General features: G+C 37.7%; 1 protein-coding gene across 10 annotated transcripts; it reads right to left on the reverse strand.

Annotated features, from left to right (window-relative positions):
- Positions 1 to 1,435: 1,435 nt before the first annotated feature.
- On the reverse strand, positions 1,436 to 21,207 carry znf318 (zinc finger protein 318). 10 transcript variants are annotated; one of them, XR_009424700.1, is made up of 14 exons: positions 20,847 to 21,207; positions 19,682 to 19,785; positions 17,489 to 18,140; positions 11,934 to 13,206; positions 10,857 to 10,954; positions 8,458 to 8,557; positions 8,077 to 8,369; positions 6,254 to 6,448; positions 6,055 to 6,142; positions 5,621 to 5,739; positions 2,132 to 5,481; positions 1,931 to 2,022; positions 1,820 to 1,841; positions 1,436 to 1,714 (listed from the first exon to the last, which is right to left on the reverse strand). XR_009424700.1 is itself a non-coding variant. In XM_059518078.1 (13 exons), the coding sequence occupies exons 1-13, from the start codon at positions 21,024 to 21,026 to the stop codon at positions 2,146 to 2,148; spliced, it is 6,270 nt and encodes a 2,089-aa protein (XP_059374061.1). In that variant the 5' UTR covers positions 21,027 to 21,206; the 3' UTR covers positions 1,436 to 2,145. The 10 variants fall into 10 exon arrangements, 5 of the variants coding, with proteins under 5 accessions (XP_059374061.1, XP_059374058.1, XP_059374059.1 ...); XR_009424699.1 differs by having other exon boundaries at positions 1,436 to 1,841; XR_009424698.1 differs by having other exon boundaries at positions 1,931 to 5,481; positions 20,847 to 21,206.
- Between the last annotated feature and the right edge of the window lie 1,135 nt (positions 21,208 to 22,342).

Raw genomic sequence — 22,342 nt, forward strand, 5'->3', positions numbered from 1 at the left:
AGGTTTTCATATATATATATATATATATATATATATATATATATATATATAAAGTATTTACCTTAGAATTAGTTTTTCACATTATCCTTTTGTACACATCTAAAACCCATAGTGATCGTTTTTTATTTAGACATAAAACAGTATTATAATGCAATTATAAAATCTACATTTTAAATTCAAAATAATATTTTGTGAATTTTCTAACGATTCCCTCAAAAAAAGACGTCCATACAGAAACATCTACTGCCATCTATTGGCATCTCAAAACCATTTCGATACGAGACTACACATTAAATTTTGATTCAAGCAGCCAAAAGAAAACAAACATGATTGCATTCAAAACCTTTTATTTGAAAAACATAAAATATTATTTTCATTATTTTGATTTGCCTGTCATTAACCTCGGATTTCATTGCAATTTTTAACAAATTCACTAGTTAATAAAGATGGGGATAAAAGCATAGTTCACATCCAAATTGAAAATAAATTACTCGGTCGTCTTTCCAAACATGTATGACTGGACAATTGTGACGAACACAACATAATATAATGTAAAAGTTTGAGTCAATGGATTTTAGTTGTATGGAGACGAGAAAAACGCGATTTTTTTTTTTCAAAATACCGTCTTTTGTATTATACATTAAAGTTTGTGATTCGTCATTGTGCATGAGGGTGAGTAAAATAATTTTCATGTTGGGGTGAACTATGGTTTTTACTATGCTATTTTTAAAACTTACTAAAGTTCCTCTATCTACATGAATTATAATGATTAATTCATGATAAAGTACCAAAACCAGTCAAGGCAAAACACTTACCTTCATGGTAAGCTGCTGGCTAATTTTTAAGATGTTCTTTCCTGGATGCAGATTTCAGCTGTAATATTGCCGTCATTAAAACACAATGTAAACCAACAAACCATAAATCCATCAAATGCCTAATGTCTAAACAGTGGAATTTCTAAATACATTAATTATCTTAAGGTTTGATTTCTATCAGTTCTTGAGTTCTATTTTATCTATTCATGCATATATGGAAAACTATTTGTATGTGAATAATGCACAGATAAAACCAATATAAGTTCAGTAATATGTTCAAGATGTTTACTAAAAGCAGTTACAGCATATTGGCTATAAATTTGTAATTTAAACGAGCAATTATATGTTTGATGTCCATGCAAATATGTACACAGCACATTGGGCCTCATTCAAGAAATACCAACATAATAGATTTGTAAATAACGCTCATAAAACCATGTTAACGCAAACCGTTTCACTCAGTGTGGCAAAGTACCTGAAAGAAAGGTTTTACGAGTCATTTACACAGAAATCCGTTCTGCTCATGTTTCACTAATGAGGCCTGATGTGTGCAAAAGGTAAAAAAACAAAAAATAATCGAATAACAGCAATAATAAGCATATCAGTAAGAAACAAAGACAGAAAGGGTTGCTGTGATTTATTTGAGCTAGCACAGAATGTGTGCAATTACACCAACTATCTGTAGATGCTAAAGTTGCATGGTAGCAATGTTAACATTATAACACAACATTGATTCCTTTAAAAAATTTTAACTGGAAAGAAAAGCCATCAAAAGAGTACAGTGTCATAAAAAATATGAAGGCCAAGCCTGATATTTTCTGTTCAGAGTTGTGAACGCATATGTCCTTGAAGCATGAACTCCACACCATTTCTCTTCTGAGCCTGGATGTTTCTGGCTCCTGCATTAAAATATCTTAATTTATTTAAATGGAACGAACAGAGCAAATGGCTTTACAGACTTAAATGTTTGATTCACATCATATTCATTATATGTTTTACATTACCTTTGGGAAAAAGGAATGGTTTCTGCTGTGAAAAATAAGGAAACAAGTAGCTCAATACCAGGTGCTTTTGACAAGATAGCGAATTTTTTACACATATTAAGGATTCATTACTAGATGAAAGTTCTCATTCTCTTAGAGGGATTCCTTCCCCAGCACCCACTTCAGAATGAATGCTTTTCAGTCCACGATTTCACTGGCATTACCTGCCAAAAGGTTAAGAATACACATGAAACATTCTAACTGGATAAAGCAAAGAATACTTCAAAATCACTTATTAACATTCAGAGGTAACATGTACATTCCTAAACCTACTCTTGGAAGGTCCTTTACAAAGGTTCAAAATTGAATTCAAATGTGTCCAAGTTCAGTTGCTCAGTGAAAGAACCAGGAAGAGGGGAGAATGACATGGGTTCCTCAGGTTCCAGAGGGTTTTCCTCTTCATTATTTGTCTGCATTGTATCCTGACTATCTACTTCCATCACAGTTATATCCCTCACAGATATTTCAAAAGATTTAAGAACTTGTTGATCATCAAAATCTTCCTCTTTTGCATCATCTTCATTTTGAAGGTCAGGTTTTAAGATGTCATCCTCAAAGGCTTGTTCAAATTCTGAGTCCTCGTTCTTGGGAGATTCTTCACTCTGGGCAACAGTTGATTCCTCGTTCTTGGGAGATTCTTCTTTTTGGGCAACTTCTGAGTCCTCGTACATGAGAGGTTCTTCTCTCTGGGCAAAATATGATTCCTCGTACTTGAGAGGTTCTTCTCTCTGGGCAACTTCTGAGTCCTCGTACTTGAGTGGTTCTTCTCTCTGGGCAACATCTGAATCCTCATTCTTGGGAGATTCTTCTTTTTGGGCAACTTCTGAGTCCTTGTACTTGAGAAGTTCTTCTGTCTGGGCGACATTTGATTCCTCGTTCTTTGGGGGTTCTTCTGTTTGGCCAAATTCTGAGTCTTCGTTCTTGGTAAATTCTTCACTCTGGACATTATCTGATTCCTCGTTCTTGGGAGATTCTTCACTCTGGGCAACATCTGATTCCTCGTTCTTGGGAGATTCTTCACTCTGGGCAACATCTGATTCCTCGTTCTTGGGAGATTCTTCACTTTGGGCAACATCTGATTCCTCGTTCTTGGGAGATTCTTCACTCTGGACAACATCTGATTCCTTGTTCTTGGGAGATTCTTCACTCTGGGCATCATCCGATTCCTCGTTCTTGGGAGATTCTTCACTCTGGGCATCATCCGATTCCTCGTTCTTGGGAGATTCTTCACTCTGGGCAACTTCTGAGTCCTTGTACTTGAGAGGTTCTTCTCTCTGGGCAACATCTGATTCCTCGTTTTTGGGAGATTCTTCACTCTGGGCAACATCTGATTCCTCGTTCTTGGGAGTTTCTTCACTCTGGGCAACATCTGATTCCTCGTTCTTGGGAGTTTCTTCACTCTGGGCAACATCTGATTCCTCGTTCTTGGGAGATTCTTCACTCTGGGCAACATCTGATTCCTCGTTCTTGGGCGATTCTTCACTCTGGGCAACATCTAATTCCTCGTTCTTGGGAGATTTTTCACTCTGGGCAACTTCTGAGTCTTCGTATTTGAGAGGTTCTCCTCTCTGGACAACATTTGATTCCTCATTCTTGGGGGGTTCTTCTGTCTGGGCAACTTCTGAGTCTTCGTTTTTGGGAAATTCTTCTCGCTGGGCAACATTTGATTCCTCGTTCTTGAGGGGTTCTTCTTTTCGGGCAACTTTCAAGTCCTCACTCTTGAGAGTTTCCTCTTTTAGGGCAACTTCTGACTCCTCGTTCTTGAGAGGTTCTGCACTCAAGGCAAATTTTTTGGGCTCAATCTTGAGAGGTTCTTCTCTCAGAGGAACTTTTGAGTCTTCGTGCTTGAGAAGTTCTTTGCTCTGGCAAACATCACTAACATTTTTGTTTTTATTGTTGGACTCTTTGCCGGTTAAACCACTGTCTTGAGGAGCAAATCCAGAGGTTTTTTTGTCACCAATACTGGCACTGACAGATGCTTTAACTGCGGCACTGTCACTGTAAAAAATGTCAAACAAATCTTTTGCTTTTCCTGCTGCAAGGGTTGTCTTTGGCTTTACAGTTTTGGGAGATGGGTCTCTGGCATTAGAAGAAAGCTGAGGAGGCGGTCGAAGGATTACGGTGAGCTTCTGCTCCTCCTCAGGCACTCCAGGAGCAGCCACATCAGATTCTAAAGTAATAACACACTGACTGGGGGTAACAGGATTCATCTGGCTGGAATTTACCATTTTTGGTGCCACAGTGGGAGACTGAAGTGGTACAGGTATGTTGAGGATATCTACAGGCTTTGCAGAGGTGTCCTTTGTTTGTTTTAATTGTACCTCTTCTCCACTAAATGCCTTAGAGATGAGGTCTGCTGACAATGCTGGGACCCTCTGAGTTCCTGTTACAGGTGCAGGAGATTTGTCAGCAGATGGTGTTGGTTTATTTTGCACACCGGTGTAAGACTTCCTAATAACCATGGGAGCTTGGGGAGGAGGTAAATTAGGATTAGCTTTATTTTCGTTGTATGCTAGCCATTCACCTGAAGGGGGAAGCACAGTCTTTCCTGACAATTTGATAGCAATGGTTTTTGCAGCAGCTATAGACTTCGAAAAAGGATCTAGCTCAGCATCCGTGTTTTCTGCCATTTCTGTAGGCATAATCTCTTCCTCTTCCTTTAAGAATTGCGCTGCCATCCTCTCTGCCTCCTTCTCCAGTGCAGTCTTCTGTGGCTTTTTCAGACCAAACCTTCCAAAGCCGAACCGACCAGCTGCTTCCTCGTTCTTTTTGCGAAGTTTAGCAAGCAAGGCAGGACTTGGGCCACATAAGACTTTAGGAGGCTCGCTAGGTTTATCTGGTTCTGATTTGCCATCTTTAGCATTGGACTTCCCTATGCTCTCCTTGTCATCTTTGGAATAACCAGCCTTGCCCTTCGGGGGCTGAGCTTTATCTTCCTTTTTTTCATACTTCCCATTACTCTCTTGGTCCTCATCCCACTTTGATTTCGGCCATTTCCCCCAGTCCTCATCTTTGTACTTTGACTTCTTCTCTTCAGCCTCCCGAGTGTACTTGTATTTCTTATCTTCTTCTCTGCCATACTTGGACTTTTCCTCTTCTCTACCATATCGGCCCCTATCATCATCCTTTCTAAATCTATATCTGTCATCCTCGTCTCTATATCGATAGTGTTCATCATCTCTGTTGCTAAATCTGTCCTCTTCATACCTTGTTCTTTCCCCTTCCTCCTTCCTGTACCTATGTGTGTATTCCTCTTCTTTTCTGAAGCGGTATCGCTCATCATCATCTTTTTTGTATCTAGCTCTCTCATCCTCTTCCTTTATTTTGACTCTCTCATCATCCTCCTTGTATTTTTGTTTATCAAAATCCTCTTTCTTGTATTTCTCCTTGAGTTTATTCTCATTCTCTTTGATATTCTTATACTCCTCTTCCTTGCTGTACTGTGGTTTTGTCTCCACTTCATTACTTGACATTTTTCCTTTGTTGTGTTTGGATTTCTTTAAATCATCCTGTTCGTTGTCTTCACGTTTTCGTTTGTGCTCTGAACTCTTTTGGCTCCCTAAGCCAGCCTGACGGTCAAGGTTCCTCCTTTGTTCATAGAGCGGATTTTCATACATTTTTGCCTGGTGACAAAAATCACAAGAATGCATATTAGACAACCTGGTTAAAAAAAAAAAAATACAAATAAAAATAAAAAAGTATAATTTGCAGTCACTTCCTAACTCAATTAAATATATAATGAAAATCATGTGTGATATGTACCTTGTATCTCTCATTGTGAGCATGGCAGGTAACATGGGCCTCAGCACAAATGGGATCACCAAAAAACTGCTCACATAACTGGCAGAAGAATCCCCTTACAGGGATCAAGAACTCAGAGCCTAAAGGAGGGAATACAGTACAAAATTAAATACTTTTACCAATAATGTGTTATCTTTTTGATGCCTGGTAGTTTACCCTTGCTGTGTTCCAATAATGAGACACACTGCAAGAAAACCACAGTTTCAGACACTGCAATTAACATGACACCGATTATCATAAAAATGTGAAGGATTTTGGTTTCCTGATCCTTAGATTCCATTTAATGATTCCAGTTCTTTAATGGTACATTGCCTTAAAACAAAAAATCACTTAAGCTTAAATACAATTAATGTGTTTTTCTGATTAACAATCACATTTTATCAATACCCTGTTACCTTTGGCTGGCTTGGAAGTCCTCTTTCCAGCTGGGTGTTTCTTTTCACCCTCTGACTTTGCCCAAGGTCTGTCATAAGGATCTAGGGTCTATAAGAGAACAAAACAATTGATGACTGAAGCAGAGTGGCAGAAATAAAAATGCACCACTCATTCACCACAAAAAAACAATAATCTGATTACATATATTAGCACACATACCTTCCTATGGGTTTTGCTGTGCAAATGCATGAAATAATCAAACATTGAACCACTGGTAACATTGCAGTTTTTACACCAGTGGTTTCCTGCGTCATAGTACTCGAACTGCTCGGCAGCAGTGTCCAGGGAGTGACTGCTCGATGGAGGTGGTGACTTGAGTTTTTCAGGAGACACTCTTGATTTTGAGGATGCTACCTAGATTAATTTAGTAAATACAAAAATTGCATAAGTAAAATTGCCTAAGAAAATAAAATACTCTTGAGGTATCTATTTTGAAATTCATAAAGAAAAGGTTATAATAAATAAATATAAAGATCCTATTTGCCAATCTTTAAAAAGTTTATCATAGGAGACTTACCTTGGGAAAATGGGCCATCTGTTTTCCAGTCGGGGAGAAGCTACCCATGGTTTTATTACTTGATTTTAATTGACTACTATAAAACTAATGGTTTTAAAAAACATTTCACAATGAGACTCGAAATAGCTTTTATATCATATAACATACATTAAATTCATTAAAATCATAAGGCACCAATACAATAGTCATCCATAAGAAATCTCATGCTAACAGTGAATATCTTTTGATTTTGAGCTAGAGACAATATATATATATATATATATATATATATATATATATATATATATATATATATATATATATATATATATATATATATGTGTGTGTGTGTGTGTGTGTGTGTGTGTGTGTATTTGTCATGATCTTAATAAAGAATACAAGTAGTATTTACCTTGTTATGTGCAAAACTAAGAACACTTAATTAACTAACAGCAATAATGAGTAAACAGGCCTTTGCTATAAAAAATTATCCCTAAAATACAATGTGTTTATATATTACAGAAGCTGTTTGTCCTGTATCAAAATCACAATGATCCAGCGTGATAAAGCATAGCCACGATAATGAAGGAACAAATCAGTAAATCATGGCCAGGATTTAATAAAAATTTTGTACAAATTTTAAGCAAATTCTTAATTTGTGGCCCAGTATATATATAGTTTTCCTAGTACAAGTAACTAAAACAGTGGTTATCAAACTGTGGTACGCTGTGATACCACCAGGAGTACACAGTGTCTCAGGAGGCTTAAAACTCTAGAAATGTACTATACTAAAAATTGCATTCTGGTCTATGTGCATTTTATTCCATGTGCCAAAAATGCCACAAAAGTTGATCGGATCAAGAAAAAAACAGCATGTTATTCTGTTTAATCTCACAGCCAACATTTAGGTGCCAGGACTGAACCATTTCTAAATGTTACTACTGTAGTGCATGTGTGCTTTTAGATGTTATTCCTTGGGGTCCTTCCACAGATCTGCAAAGGCATGCAGCTTGATTCAACTGAACTACAGGTACACTGATCTTAATAATCAGATTATGGCATTATTTTGCTCAGTTACTTGAATGGCCTGATTGATCAAAGGTGGTACTTGTCTTAATTTCAGAACCACTGGACTAAAAAAGCATTGGTAAAAATAATCAATGTTTCAAGAGTACCAAATAAATTTTTGCCTAATGACACCCCATAAGACGTCCCTCTGTGTAAAATAAAACAGGCTACTGATATGACTGGAGTATCCATCTCATGTGAGAGAAGACTGTTTTAAATGCATATTTTTAAGTATTTTTAATTTAAGGTAATTTCTTTAATGAGAAAAAAATATTAAATACAGTAAAAAAAAAAAAATTACTAAAAAGTTATTTAAATAATTTGTAGAATCACTGTCAGTTTTTTAAAGTGGTAGTCTTAACTATGAAAAGCCAATCAAGTGCAAGTACCTTTCCTGTAACAGAATTAGCAACTCTACCTTATTGTATGCGGTGCTGGTTTTGGCCCCTGATTTCTCTGGGCTTCTGGTTGACTCCTTCTTACTCTGAAGGGGCTGCTGCCCATGGTCCCCAGAGATCTTCGAGTCTTTGTAGTCTATACCGAGAATAAGAGCCACTTTGACCAGCTCTTCATATTTTTTATCTGCCTCTCTCTGTTCAGCACGCAATTTGGAGATTTGGGCCATTGCATCCTCTTGGAGCTGACCAAGCTCGATGAGGACAGGGTCCTTGTGTCCATCCTTCTCTCTTCGTTTCTTTCGTAGAAGCTCCCCTAAAGGCACAGATCAAACACGTATAATAGAGTGGGCCCTTACGTAGAATTAAGAAAACGCTTCCATTTTACACTAAGAGGGAAATACCTTGCTGCTTTCTCAATGTTTCCACATCCTTTAAGAGATTTTCTTTCCTCTTGTGTCGCACTCCTTTCTCCTTTTTTAGCTTTTCAAGCTCTTCCATGACCTAAAACAGAATTTTTTTGGCCCTTAAATTTATTCATCAACCAAAACATAGGGATTTGAATCCTGTTATGAATTTAACGATTCTGTTTCTGATTCCACTTCCTTAATACCTCCCAAAATATACACAACACAACAATATGTAAAAAATTTATGTTTTTTTTGTGTGTGTTTTTCAAATTTTAAACACTTGGTCATATGAACAATCAGTCAGTCTCACACTTCGATAACTCATAAGCTTAAGATTAATTTGGAAACAATCTGATCATAAAAAAAAGCATACAATGGATTCAGGGGCACTTGTATGTTAGTTGTTGCGAACAACCAGCGAGGACAATGCAACAGAAAAATGTAAAGATTGTAGAGTCTCAAGATGTGTTATTGGAACCAAAAGAAAAAAAATTCCAGGGGGCGTAATTCCAAAAACCAGAGGTTGAATGCATAGTCACTCAGAGTGAAAATGTATTCTTAAGCAGGGATGCAACCAAAATGAAAATTCTGGATTCGAAAACCAAAACTTCTTTGTGAAGATTTATTATTTTAATAAATAATATAAAGTATTTTATTGAAAGTAACAATAACATTGGACAGAAAATTTATTATTATTTAATATCAATATATTATTTTTATTTAATTCCATGCAACAGAATCAGATGTTAGTTTTTTGGGCTAATTATCCAAATAATGTCTAGTCCTTCTAAAGTCATTATTATCTGAGCCTGTGAGTAAAGCATATCGAGGAGAAGATCAGTGGACGAGAGGGTAGCCTCATTTCACCAGCATTGCCATGTTAAAGCACATTAGTGCATGTTATTTACGCGGACTTTGCTTTACAGGTGAGCATGAGCATTACATGAGCGGAGCACACATTCATAGAGCGGTTCATTGAGTGGAGCGGCACACTGCACATAACGACAGCGAGAGTAAAACCTGCGCACTGATCACTACTTGCCATACATTTTCTCTTTTGCTCAAAAAACGAAAATACCATTTTTAGCCAATTATTTTTTTTCCAGTGCATCCCTAGGAATTTTTTTTCAACTCGGGAGCAAAAGAGGGGCCACAATTAATACAGATGGGCCAATCTTATGTTGTGTATTTATATGTAGAACTGTAGATATCCAAATCATTTCAAGTTCAGTAAGCTTTAAAATCAGCAATAAACCGTGATAACTTATTACTTTTTAATGGCATTTATTTACTGCTGTAAATCAGAAGTCAAATACAATTTGTATAAACTATGTATTAATTATTAAATTTGTATTCATTTTCATAATTGCAAAATTATGCTGATTTATGAGCTGATGAATGGCAGTTGATCATCAGAAGTCTGATGAGAGAGAGTGCTCTGTGTATGTGTGTGAGTGTGTGTGTGCACGCATGTGTGATGGGAGAGCTTGGTGAATCCATGCCACATATTCCAAACCTTGTTCCAAGGTACAAAATAAATTGCGAAGTATGTTTTTTTCCATATATAATGAGTCAATGATCAAAATAGAGCTCGATTTGTTTTCCATCGGCTTTCATTTCAGTGGCCAAAAACATTCTTTTTTGTTTCATGGAAGAAAGAAAACCATAAAGGTTAGGAATAACATGAGGGAGTGTAAATGATGACAATTTTTGTGTGAAATACCCAGATAAATTTATCTGACTGATTTCTTGAACAGAGATCAAGAGAAGTTTGTTAGAATCCACTCACCACTTGCAAAGGTGGACTTTTGTCTCATTATTACACAGAGTAGACTTGATGTAAAAAGAGAGATTCATTGTGCAGGCAGTGTAGAGATTTATTGATTGTCAGAACTTTGTGAGATCGCAAATTTTTGTGTGTGTGTCAATGCAACCACACGATATGGGGTCATAGTAGCCACTAAGCTGTAATAATATAAGTCTATCGTATGTGACGTGGTTGTATGATTTGGTAATATGGGAGAGCCTATACACTGCTCAAAGTCTTACCAACTCCCCAAAATTTTGTAAAGCATGTTTAAAAATTATCGGGACTTCAGGAGCGCTCATAAATTCCTTTCACACGATGCGAGCATCAATGATTTCCACACGATTTTTGTGTGAAATTTTCAAGAAATGTTGGTACGAGCTCGTAGGACAGAAAAAAAAAACATCATGTACATCCAGCCTAAAAGAATTAAGAGTGCAGGAGAGGTCTCTTAACCTAGTTCGAATCAGCATGAAACCACACACACTCTGCAACATGGAAAAAGTGTTTTAGACTTGCATAAAAGTGAAATGTGGATAAGTATTATTCAAAGTTGAACAAAGTTGATCAGATTTCTTGCACTTACCTTCTGTTTTTGGCTAGCAGTATTCTTATCTTCCATTTCTTTCCTCTGAATGCCACTGGTGATTGCCTTAGTGGCCACAGGATCTGATTTAGGGGGTGCTTAAAGGATAAATCAAATCATGTTGGTAAACTGTGATGAGAATCACCAAAAAAATCTCTCATTTTTTTGTCGCACAGTCTTGTCATTCTGAAACCATGACTTTCACAGAACACAAAAGGAGACATTTTTAAATGATCTTCACATAGCTTTTTTTTTTTCATTATTCATCATGACCACATCTGTGTAGCTCCAAAAAACTTGAGTCTTGCTCACATCTTGCATCAATAAAAAATATGCCACCTTGACACATTGGCCCAAGTTTTACATCACTTCATTGCTCCATAAACATGTCATAAGAATTATGCCAGTTTGAATATGCTGGATGAAAAGTGAGATTTGAGAAGCTGCAGCAGATTAGAAGGTTTTCAATAGGGTTGGGAACAGAAAACTGGTTCTTATGCAGAACCGGTAGTGCTTTTCTAAAAAATACCAGAACTGTTCCAAACTCCTAAGTTTTGGTTTCGATATTGGTTCTTTTGTGATTTGTGGGCGAAACAACTTATCCTTTAATAGCAAGACCTGAGTTAAGGGAAAATGATCAGATGAGTGGCACTGGGCTGTTACCAGATTTATTGTTAAAGCTTTGCATCCTTTTTCCACCGTTTAGTTCCCATGGTTTAGGAAGCTGTTTATGTACAATAGTACATATAGCTGAATTACTATTTATAACATGGCCTTATGCAGAGAGAGACAAGTTTTTCCTGGATCATTACATACAGCATATAGACATACAGCATATAGCAAGTCATATGGACTGTTTTTAAGTGCATTTACAAAGTTTTTTGGTTCTTTCAGAAGCTTTACAGACATGGTCACTATGAACCGCCATTGAACAGAATTGACCTGTGTGAAGATTCTTTACAAATTCTCCTTTGATCCACTCAACCAACAATATACAGGTTTATAATGGCATGAGGTTGAGTCCACATACACTTTTAATTTTCTGTAATTTCTGGAATTACATGTAAGGTGACTTACCTTTTGGATCATCATCTTTACTTTCACTCTGAACAGTTTTGATCACTTTAAGAAAGGGTCGCTCAATGTTAGGGAGGCTGTAGGAATCCATTGGACTGTGAGGAGGTACTGGCATACCTGGAGGTGGATACATCGGCCATCCTGGAGGCATATATGGAACATAATTGCCATATGGATCATAACATCCTGGTGGGTAGTCAGGTGGCATTACCCCACCTGGGGGTGGCCCGGGGTATGGGGGCATGGGATGTGCTGGGAGGCTGGGTCTGGAGGGATACGTCTGTGGCCCAGGACCCACAGTGGGTGTGGCAGGCCAGCCGCTTTCTGCAATCCCAGGTTTAGCCTCTTTCTTGTTCTGACTATTTGAGCATGGAGATCTTTGTTCTGGGGAAACAGGCTTTTTCTTGCTGCGACGTGAAGTGTGATCCAAACTGGCACTTCGGCTTCGACTTCTTTTGTTTCTACTTTGGCTGCTACTCCGACTGGAGCTCCTGCTGCTACTGCTGCTGTAGCTCCTACTGCGGCTTCGGTGCTTTCTATCCGACTGCCTACGAGTCGGTGTCTTCACAGGGGTGTTACCGTGCAGACGCGCTTGTGTTCTAGCGGCCATCTTGCTTATCTCAGCCATGCCCAGGTCCAAGCCAATTGTTTTAAGCAAATCTTGTATCTTCTCATATTCCTCTACCTCCTTCCTCACCTTTACATCCTGTGGCCCTATTCCAGGTGGGAAGTCACCAGGTTCTTCCTTGGCATGAACCTCAGGTGTGGCCGAGGAATGATGACTGTCTGCCTGCCTACTGTCTCTCTGCGAATGGCTCATCACAGGTTCTCCAGTATGGCCAAAAGTGTAAGGTTCTCTTCTCTGAATATCACAAGACCTTGGGTAACTTGTGTCTGGAAAGTTGGAATTTGCCGGTTTCACCTCACCGCCCTCCTCCTCTTCATCCCCATAGAGGAACTTCTCCTCATCTTCAATATCTGGATGACTCTTTTTCACATTGTGTTGTTGGGCGACCTCTGCTATCATTCCAAGGAACTCTGTGAGGTCTGATTTCTCCTGCCTTCCCTTCTCTTGAGGGAACAGCAAGTCACTTCCACCCTCTCTGGCTGTTTGGATCTTACCAATCAGCTCTTCGAGAAAACTACCATCAGAGCTTTTTCCAAGCATGGATGTGAACAAGTCTGGATCCATGGTTTTGGAAAGCGCACAGAGAAGCTGTTCTGCCTCATGTGAGAGACCACCATCTGGATTTCCTCGAGGGGAATCACTATTCTGAAATACATTGGTTAAATATGCTTTAGGCACACTAGCATCATCATTCTTTCCTTTTTAAAAATAAAACTAAAATATCAGCCAAAGCATTGATCACATTAGACTTTGAGGAGACAAAATAAGTATGTTGCATGGTATGAATGGAAGTCATTGGAATGCAAAGTGTAGTGTGGCCACCCATTAAAGGAATAGTTTTAGTAAAAAAAAAAAATGTAAAAATATAATGTATGTACAACTTTACAAACAAGCTTCTGCTAACTGCTGTACGTGTGTACATGAGAGAGTGGTGTTCCAGTGGATGGCGTAGTCAAACGCGGAAGTGACAAACGCGAAATCACACAGGAGAGAGCATAACTAAACACCGGTCACAAATTAGTGTACAAAACAAGGATTTGCAAAGAAAAATTTCAGGTTTTCTGCAGTTTTGGGTTTATTTTGTAATTAAAGTTTCATTTTGATTGTCCGCCGGTTCCCGAATTTAAACAAATTACCATATCGTGACGTCACTGACTGGGTCTTCAACCCGTGCCTTCGGGCGCATCATTGCAAACCTCATTTTGATGCAGGCTATATAGACCACAAACAAATTTAAATCTATGTCAAAAACATGTTTATTGCATTAATTTCAGGTGAGAAGAAGAAAAATAAGTTACTGTTGTACTGTTTTACCTGCAAAATTTACTTTGCTTTCTTGGGTTGTCACTTTGAAAAAAAATCCTGTTTGAGTGACAAGTGTTCATTGAATTGATTGTATTTGTAATTGATTGTAAAATCGATTTTGCATGTCTAGATGCATTTATACAACAAATAACACCAAATATAGGTAAATCCACGGACAACAGGCAGGACGAATGTAAAGATTCAATATATTGGTAAAGACCAATATTTCTGATGATTTATTGGCGTGAAGTTTCGTACACAATGACAAACAGGAGTGCAACATTCTCGAAAAATAATAAGCAGAGTGGACTGCCATAATGCAAAACATTTACTGCAGGCTTCAACATGGCTGTGTTTACGATTAGAAATGTCTGGAAAACTGGACACACTCCGAGAGAAGGCCGTTACAATCAATTTACTATTTTGATTTTCGAAACTTGTGTTGATTGGTCCAATCGAATCGTGCAATAGATTTTCGAAGTTTTAGACTAGACGGGAGAAGGGATGGAAAAAGATCTGGGCACAGTTTTTCCAGAACTTTGTGCCAAGTTAAAGCGGTGTCGAGCTGTTTTAATGAATTTTTTTTAGATGTATTATGGTGGCCGAACCCGTATGACTTTGACCAGTGACCATGAACATTTAGTTTACTGCAGCCGCAGCCATCATTACCAAGCGCGAACCGTTGACACTGACAGTGAATGAGACGAAGCGAACGCACAGGCCACAGTGTGACATCCGTGTAAACATAGATGACGTCACAGGTTTTTTTTTAAAGAAAGAACGTAGCCTTCGTTTGTATGCAGGCCTATGCAATTTATATATTTACAATACTTACTAAAATATAATTAATATTATTTTATTGCTTTTGTATCAGTTGTTTGAAGAGAAAAAAAAAATTGGTCGGTCTTAACGCAAATGTACAACTGGCAAGTCGGTCGGACTAAAAGCAAAAAAATAATAAAAAATTGAGTCGGTCCTAAATTGACAGGGTCGGTCGGGTAATGGAAAACAAGAATATTTTTAAGGATGGCTTCAGAGCACAAATCATAATGCAATTCACACTTGTTATGACATATTAGCATAAACTCCTTCAGGTCAACTACAGACATTTGAAGGTTCTACTGCCACCTTGAGTGTCAAAAAGAGATGCATCGCAAAATATATGCACCATATAATCTTTTATTTTAACAGATTACATTTGTCATCAATAAAAAAACTCTTTACAATTAAATCAATGAAAATCCATTTTTCATACTTTTTTACAAAGATGTGAAGCTCAAATTCACTTTTAGCCAGCACTACAAGTAACAGGATTCAGCTTGCTTTCCACATTATTTTACAATTAATTTTTGCAGAAAAAAAACAAGAGTAACTTTTTCAAATAATTAATGCAAGTTACTTTGTTTTCCCATTTATCTACTGAAAGCTCTAGTGTCCCCATGTTTAGAGAAATTGGGAGTGAAGTAAACATAATTGGAGCATGTGTAAGGCTGGGGAAAGATTAGCAAAGGTGCCACTTAGTTGGACACAATTGCCGCTGCAAAAACAAATAAAATCTATTACGTATCTATTGTTGCCAACAAAGTGAAAATGAACAGACATTGTTGATTGTGGAATCAAATTAAGATAAGCTCATGTTGCACCTTATTTCACACAATTCTGTTGAGCTTAGGAAATCAGGCATTCAGATGAGTCATTGCTGAAACTCATCAGTTTTGAGTGCGCGTCCGTTCTCTGACTGAATTTGGCGTATTCTCTCATCATAAACAACATAGCCTGCATTTTACGTGCATCTGTGCTAAGTAAGAGATTCATTTCACACTGTATACAGCTTCAGTGATAATTGTTTTTAAACTAGCGATAGATTAGTGATAATTTCACATTCTATATATATATATATATATATATATATATATATAATAGGGCTTGCATAGACTAGTCGAGTGATCGCCTACTTCAACCACTAGTAGGCGCTGTCGGAAACAATCGACTACTCGAGCATGCATTAACCATAATGCGTACAAAGAGTTTGCAAGTACGATGTGAATTTTAGGATTACAATATTGCGTGTAGCTGTTACTTTCTATGACCTTATCTATATTGCATGTAAAATTAAAATATGTAAATAGGGGTGTGCCTGAAGCCGAATACCTTATTCCGAATGGCACGGATAATGGCTTCAAAAACGAATAACGGACAAGGAATAATTCTGCCTGAATACTCGGCTGAAGCTGGCACAGTCCGGAATTTGCTAGATAACAGGTGAGCCAGGGGATCAACGCAATATTATAAGGAGACCTCTAAAGTTACGAGTGTGAAGTGAATCAATGTAAACTTTATGAGTAAAAAGACCACAAATCAAACACAGCATTGTTGTTCCTCTCCGTGCATCTCACAGAAATCAGAACGCTGTAATTTCACCTATAATAATACATCATACACGTTCTATTGTATATATTTAAAAGGCAATGATTTAAACCTTAGTTTTAATGGAAAATTATGAATGAATGAATGAATGAATGAATGAATGAATGAATGAATGGAATAAGCACAGCGCGCTCACCAATCAAACAACCGCGCTGCGCGTCTCAGTTTCTCAAATAGCAGGCTAATAATCAACTTAGATACGGATACATTTCCTATTTGGCCTACATGTATGCATCTTTATCTTTTGTTGGTTAACGCGGCAAACACACATTTGTTTAGTGAAATTCACTAAATATTAAAACTTGCTTAAAGAATGTAATGTAATTACATGTAATTAATGTAATGAAAATGTGCACATTGAATTGATTCAGTCGTGTTCAAATGATCACTAAACGTTTGTCATGACATATCTCTGCTTGCATGATAAATATTTTGAAATTAATAATTATTTTAGTTTAACACGGCATACTTGTTTAGTGATAGCTATGAAAAAAAAGATAGCCATAACGGTCTTATCAAGTACTGTACGACGTTGTATCCGAATGCAGATATGAACAATTCTGTGATTATTACAGACACAAATACTGGATTTTTCATGAAAATTTAAATATGTAATGTCATAATAGTTTTGACAGTTTATATACCGTATGCTTGAACCACCAGCTTGAACCACGAGTAGTCAAGTAACTCAAGTATTTTTTTTTTAATGGACTAGTAGAAATCAGTAGTTGCGCAACCCCTAATATATATATATATATATATATATATATATATATATATATATATATATATAATTTATTTGTGTCTATGATGTACAATACATTTGGCTGATTTTAGCCTTACCCTGTAGTTGGTTCACCCTCCGCCTATGGAGGTGAAGATATGTAATTTTAAAAATATGCAATCCCAGCTCAGGTGACAAAAAAAAAGTAACAATGCGTAATCTTCCATTAAAACTAATTCATTAGTTTTAAAAGTAACTTTTCCCAACACTGCTTGTAGCATTTAAAATATTTGCTTTTAGTTGTATTTATTTATCTGCAATAGCAGGTAAATACTAAATATCATCAGAAATTTAAATATCAGTCCATCCCTAGTACTTAGGATTGCAAATCGCGAAATAAATATATATGAACAGCTTTTGACTTGCATTTTGAATGTCAAAATTACCCAAGAAATAATTAGAGCTGCTTACCTGCACTAGCATGGGAGAATCGGTCTCAGAGGAATCCATTCTTTTCTTCAAAATTGACTTTGCAGGCTGTACAAGCGTATCCTGAATTTCTTTACGTCGCCTGGCCTTCTCCAGCTCGGTAAAGTCCTCCTCCTTAACCCTTAAATTACCTGATTTGACTCTCCGGTTGACGCTGCTTTGGCGACTCCTACTGGAGCCGCTGCTGCTACTGCTACCACTACGACTGGCGCTACGGCTCCAGCTCCTAGCGCGACTCCGTCCTCGGCTTCTCCCCCTGCTACGGCTCCTTTCACGACTGCGGCTCAGTGGCCGGCTCTTGCTCCGTGCCCTGCTCCTGGCCCTACTCTGTCTGCGGCCACGGCTTCCGCTTCTGCTTCGACTTCTACTGTAGCTCCTCCCTCGGGTTCTGCTCTTGCTGCGCGCTCGGCTCTTCGCTCGTTCAGGACTCCTGCCGCGACTGTAGCTCCGACTCCTGCTGCAGCTGCGCGGGCGACTTTTGCTACGCCCATAGCCAGGACTGCGGCTCCGCCCCCTGCTCCTGCCACGACTAACACTGCGCCTCCTCGAACCTCTATCGCTGTGTCCATCATAGCTTGACCTCCGTGGAGAGTAACAGGGCTTTTTATACTGTGATTCTCCAGCACCATAATCTCTGTCGACAGAAATCATCACATCATAAACTGCAATTGAATGACAAGGACAGATCAAGTGAGTCTATAGGTGTCAATAATTACACATGACAGCTTCAAGCACTCATCCCTAAGGGTGTCTTAATCTCCATCAGAAAATACTGCCAATCTTCTGATTTTGAATAGGATGTAGAGGAAAAATGCAAGTTTGAGCAAGTGCCTCTCCATTACGAAAGCAAAAGTGTATTGGTGACCCCACTACCTAGAGAGCACGGTGAAAAATTAGAAATTTAATTGCTAATGATAATTTAAGAAAAGAAAATGTAAGACTCTTTATTAATAAACAGAGTGGTCACACTTGTCAGCATCAGCCTAATTCTCGAAATGGGAAAATAAAAGCTTGAATACACTACACAACTTTTGCCCAGATTTTTTTTTTTTAAATGCAGTCTGCAGATTTTGGCCAGTCAGAGTTGACAGATTTCATAGAAAACCACATACTGTGGTGGACACAGACAATGTTTTTATCTTCAGAAAATGATTCCACCCATTCGGAGGACATCAAACATATCTGATATTTTAAGACTATTTCAGAACACATAGCTTTCATTTATCATGCATCTCCTAGAAACAAGGCACATGTAACTCCATGTTTGGTGTGTTCAGAACAACTTGAGAGTCTGGTAGTGATCCTCAGTCATTTAATGTTTTGATGCTCAGTCTTTCTCAACCAGTTCAGCAAGCAAAACTGTTCAAATTTTACAATGTCACAGTGTATTTTAATCTTGCAGTGCCTCTATTATGCAATTTTTAAGGTTCCTAATGTTGTTTTGGGAGTCTCTTACAATAGGATTACATGCAAGCAATGTGAAAGAAATTATTTCGTTTTCTCACAATATGCATCTAATATAAAATCATTTTCAAAATTCTCAAACGATTCGTTCAAAGCAGTTCTAAGATTCACTTTCAATAAACCCCTCCTTTCCGTGAGCCTACTCTGCTCTGATTGGTCAGAAGGCCCGATCTGTTGTGACTGGTCTAGTGCGTACAGTGTGTGTTGGAAACACCTATTGCCATAGTTCCACATTTTGAAGGCTCAATAGAAAATATAAACATCTATTATTTATCATACACACAGGTTGCAGCTGGAGCCAGAGTCGATCCAGATCGAGGGAGTCATGGCCTAATGGTTAGAGAGTCGGACTCCCAATCGAAAGGTTGTGAGTTCGAGTCCTGGGCCGGCAGGAATTGTGGGTGGGGGGAGTGCTGTGTGTGTTCACTGCTCTGTGTGTGTGCACTTCGGATGGGTTAAATGCAGAGCACAAATTCTGAGTATGGGTCACCATACTTGGCTGAATGTCACGTCACTCACTTTTTTGTCACTTTTTTATTTTATTTTGATAGACAATAACTTTATCGTGCACTTTTGGCTTTACAACTTTGCAGAACGTTTACATTCACATACAACTACATTAGACACTGAATGAAAGGAAATATTCAAAATGGCATAACGGGCAACTTTAAGACTCAAGATATTGTTATAACACTAGGTTTCATCTCTTACCGGACATAGGGAGCTTCAGTCCCTGGATGGGTCAGCTCATTGCCCACAGTTATGACCAGACTGTGATCAATGGGGAGTCCACGAGGAGGCGATGGGGTGTATCTCTGGTAAGGAAAATGGGTACATAAAATAATTCATGCATGGAATCACACACACACACACACACACAAAAAACGTACACTTAACTGCACATAATTATAAATAAGTGGTACACTCTGCACAATTTTTTTTTTTTTTTTACATTTTCACCATGGTTTAATACCATGTAGATACACAATCGCTAACCCAACGTCCCAGGGCTATTGTGTTTTCCAATCGGGAGTCTTAGCATATTTCACTGAATTACTGCAGAACACAAGCTTCTAGAGGCACAGAAGTCTGAATTAATACATTTAGGAAAAGGGGTGCAGAGCCAGTGGGGTTTTGTAGGCAAAAATTAAAGCCTTGAATTTTATGCGAGCAGCTATTAGTAGCCAGAGCAAATTGATGAACAGAGGTATGACGTGTATTCTTTAAAAATTAATCTTGCTGCCGCGTTCTGGATTAATTGTAAAGGTTTGATAGAAGTGGCTGGAAGACCTACCAAGAGAGCATTGCAATAGTCCAGCCAATTATTATTATTAATACAGTTACTTAATGTATAAACATAAATAGTAAGAAAATTGTATTGTGTAATCTGTATCGTAATCTGTATCGCATCGTAAACTGAGTGAATCATTCATTACATCCCGATATACTTGTTTTTGCTGATCACGCTGATTTGTCCGCAGTAAAGTTCAGCTGACGTATTTTTATTTATTTATTTTATTCGGGCTAGTTTAATTCATTTTGGGCTACCAAAATCTGAAGAACGGTTGTCAGGGAACATTTTGCGATCCCTAAAGGCGTTTACATGGCACTTTGAGATACGTTACTTCAAAGAACATCAGGGTAAAATGACACTAAAATCATGAAACCAATTTATTTATTATTTAAGTATGGAATGAGAAGGTAATACCATTATAGCGCTTTAATACCATTTCCACATGCTAATTCATAACATAACACAGTATTAGCGTAATGTATGTCCGAGAACACTACACCTAGCGTGTAGCGTTACCATGGCGGCTTACTGCAGCGCTGCGTGTAGCGTTAGCGTGTAAACAGTGTGTTGTTTACTTCATACCCCGTAGCCTCGCTGAGGGCGTGCTCCTCTGTATTCACCGGGAGGTGAATACCTCCTCCGCGGTGACGGGCGGCGGTACGGGTCCGGGGGTCCGCGGTGGCCCGGTTCAGGACGGGGCCCGAAACCACGCGACGGCGGGGGATGATAGCTGCCTCTGTGCGGCCTAGTCCCGCGATACATAACGACGCTTAGCCGCTGTTTCTGCGTCGATGTGGAGTCCTTATTATCCTGGGTGCAGGATGGCGATTATTCCTGCAACAGGTAAATGCGAATACAAATAAATCAATATGAACGAGAGCGCATTCATCACACTCAACGACTCTGTCTGACGTCGCTTCCTGCAGTCGCATTCACAGGAACTGACGTCACGCCGAGAACAGCCAATCGAACGCAGCGAAATTACACCGTTTTGTTTATGTTACCCCCGGTTACCCCATGGACACATACAAGATAAAATTCAGGATAAATCAAAACGTTATATATATATATATATATATATATATATATATATATGGTACGTCCATCGTGGATAATATTAAGGTGGGGAGAGAAAAATAAGTATTTTGCAACAGTTCAGGTTCATAATGTATATTGAATAAAACAATTGTAAAATACTTTTAAGCATGACATTAAAATTATCAAGACTTTTGTGATGTTAAAAATCTTTATTTTTCAAATAAACAATGTTATTTTGAACTTCATATGAATCAAGATTCCCGGAAGAAAAAAAAGGTTTCCACAAAATTAAGCAGCAAAGCGGTTTTCAACATTTATGATAATAATAATAAAATGTTTCCAGAGCAACCATTCTAGGGATTAGAATGATTTGACTTCTAGATTCATAGAATGTTATAGAATTCTTGTTCATATTTATATATTGTCATTCATGTAAAATACTAAATCAAATATTGTATTTACAATCGTGTTTTGACAACTAACACAGCAGAATCAAAAGACCTTTCTCTGAATGAAATGTATTGTATGACTTGGATACATTAATTTACAGATTTACATTTACAATTTACAGATTTAATTGCTCATATTTTAATTAAAGATATGTCATTACATAGCATGAATGCAAATTGAAAGATTTCAATTAATAAGTCTATAGTTTTTAATGAAAAGCGAAGATGTCTGAAATATACATCTAATTCATGAAAATACTGAATAACCCCTTAAATGACTAAGTATTAGGCTACATTTCATAATTTCACTAGTAAACGACATGCTATTTTGGTCTTTATGTGCCAATTCTGGATTGGGGTCGGGCATCTAATCTTATCTTTTTACTTCAAAATAAAAATTTGAAAACACATGCCTTTAAAAATTTACATAATATAATCTTATAGATCGCTATGTCCCATAGTAACAAAATATCATTTAACCTCGTATCGGTTTCAACTGACTAAATCTCACAAATGTTGACAATAAAAATGAAAGATTAGCTATTCATCATAAGTGTTGAGATCAGAACTTGAGGTTTTTTTTGTTTTTGT

The sequence above is a fragment of the Carassius carassius genome, chromosome 30, assembly GCF_963082965.1.
Source record: "Carassius carassius chromosome 30, fCarCar2.1, whole genome shotgun sequence".
Taxonomy (NCBI): Eukaryota; Metazoa; Chordata; class Actinopteri; order Cypriniformes; family Cyprinidae; genus Carassius; species Carassius carassius.

Excerpts from the sequence above, each read along its gene's own strand:
- znf318 (XM_059518075.1), bottom strand. The coding sequence starts at position 21,026 with ATGTATCGCGGGACTAGGCCGCACAGAGGCAGCTATCATCCCCCGCCG. Across the intron at positions 19,786-20,846 it reads GCCCTCAGCGAGGCTACGGG|AGATACACCCCATCGCCTCC; the intron begins GTATGAAGTAAA and ends TTTCCTTACCAG. Across the intron at positions 13,207-17,488 it reads ATTCTCCCATGCTAGTGCAG|AATAGTGATTCCCCTCGAGG; the intron begins GTAAGCAGCTCT and ends AATGTATTTCAG.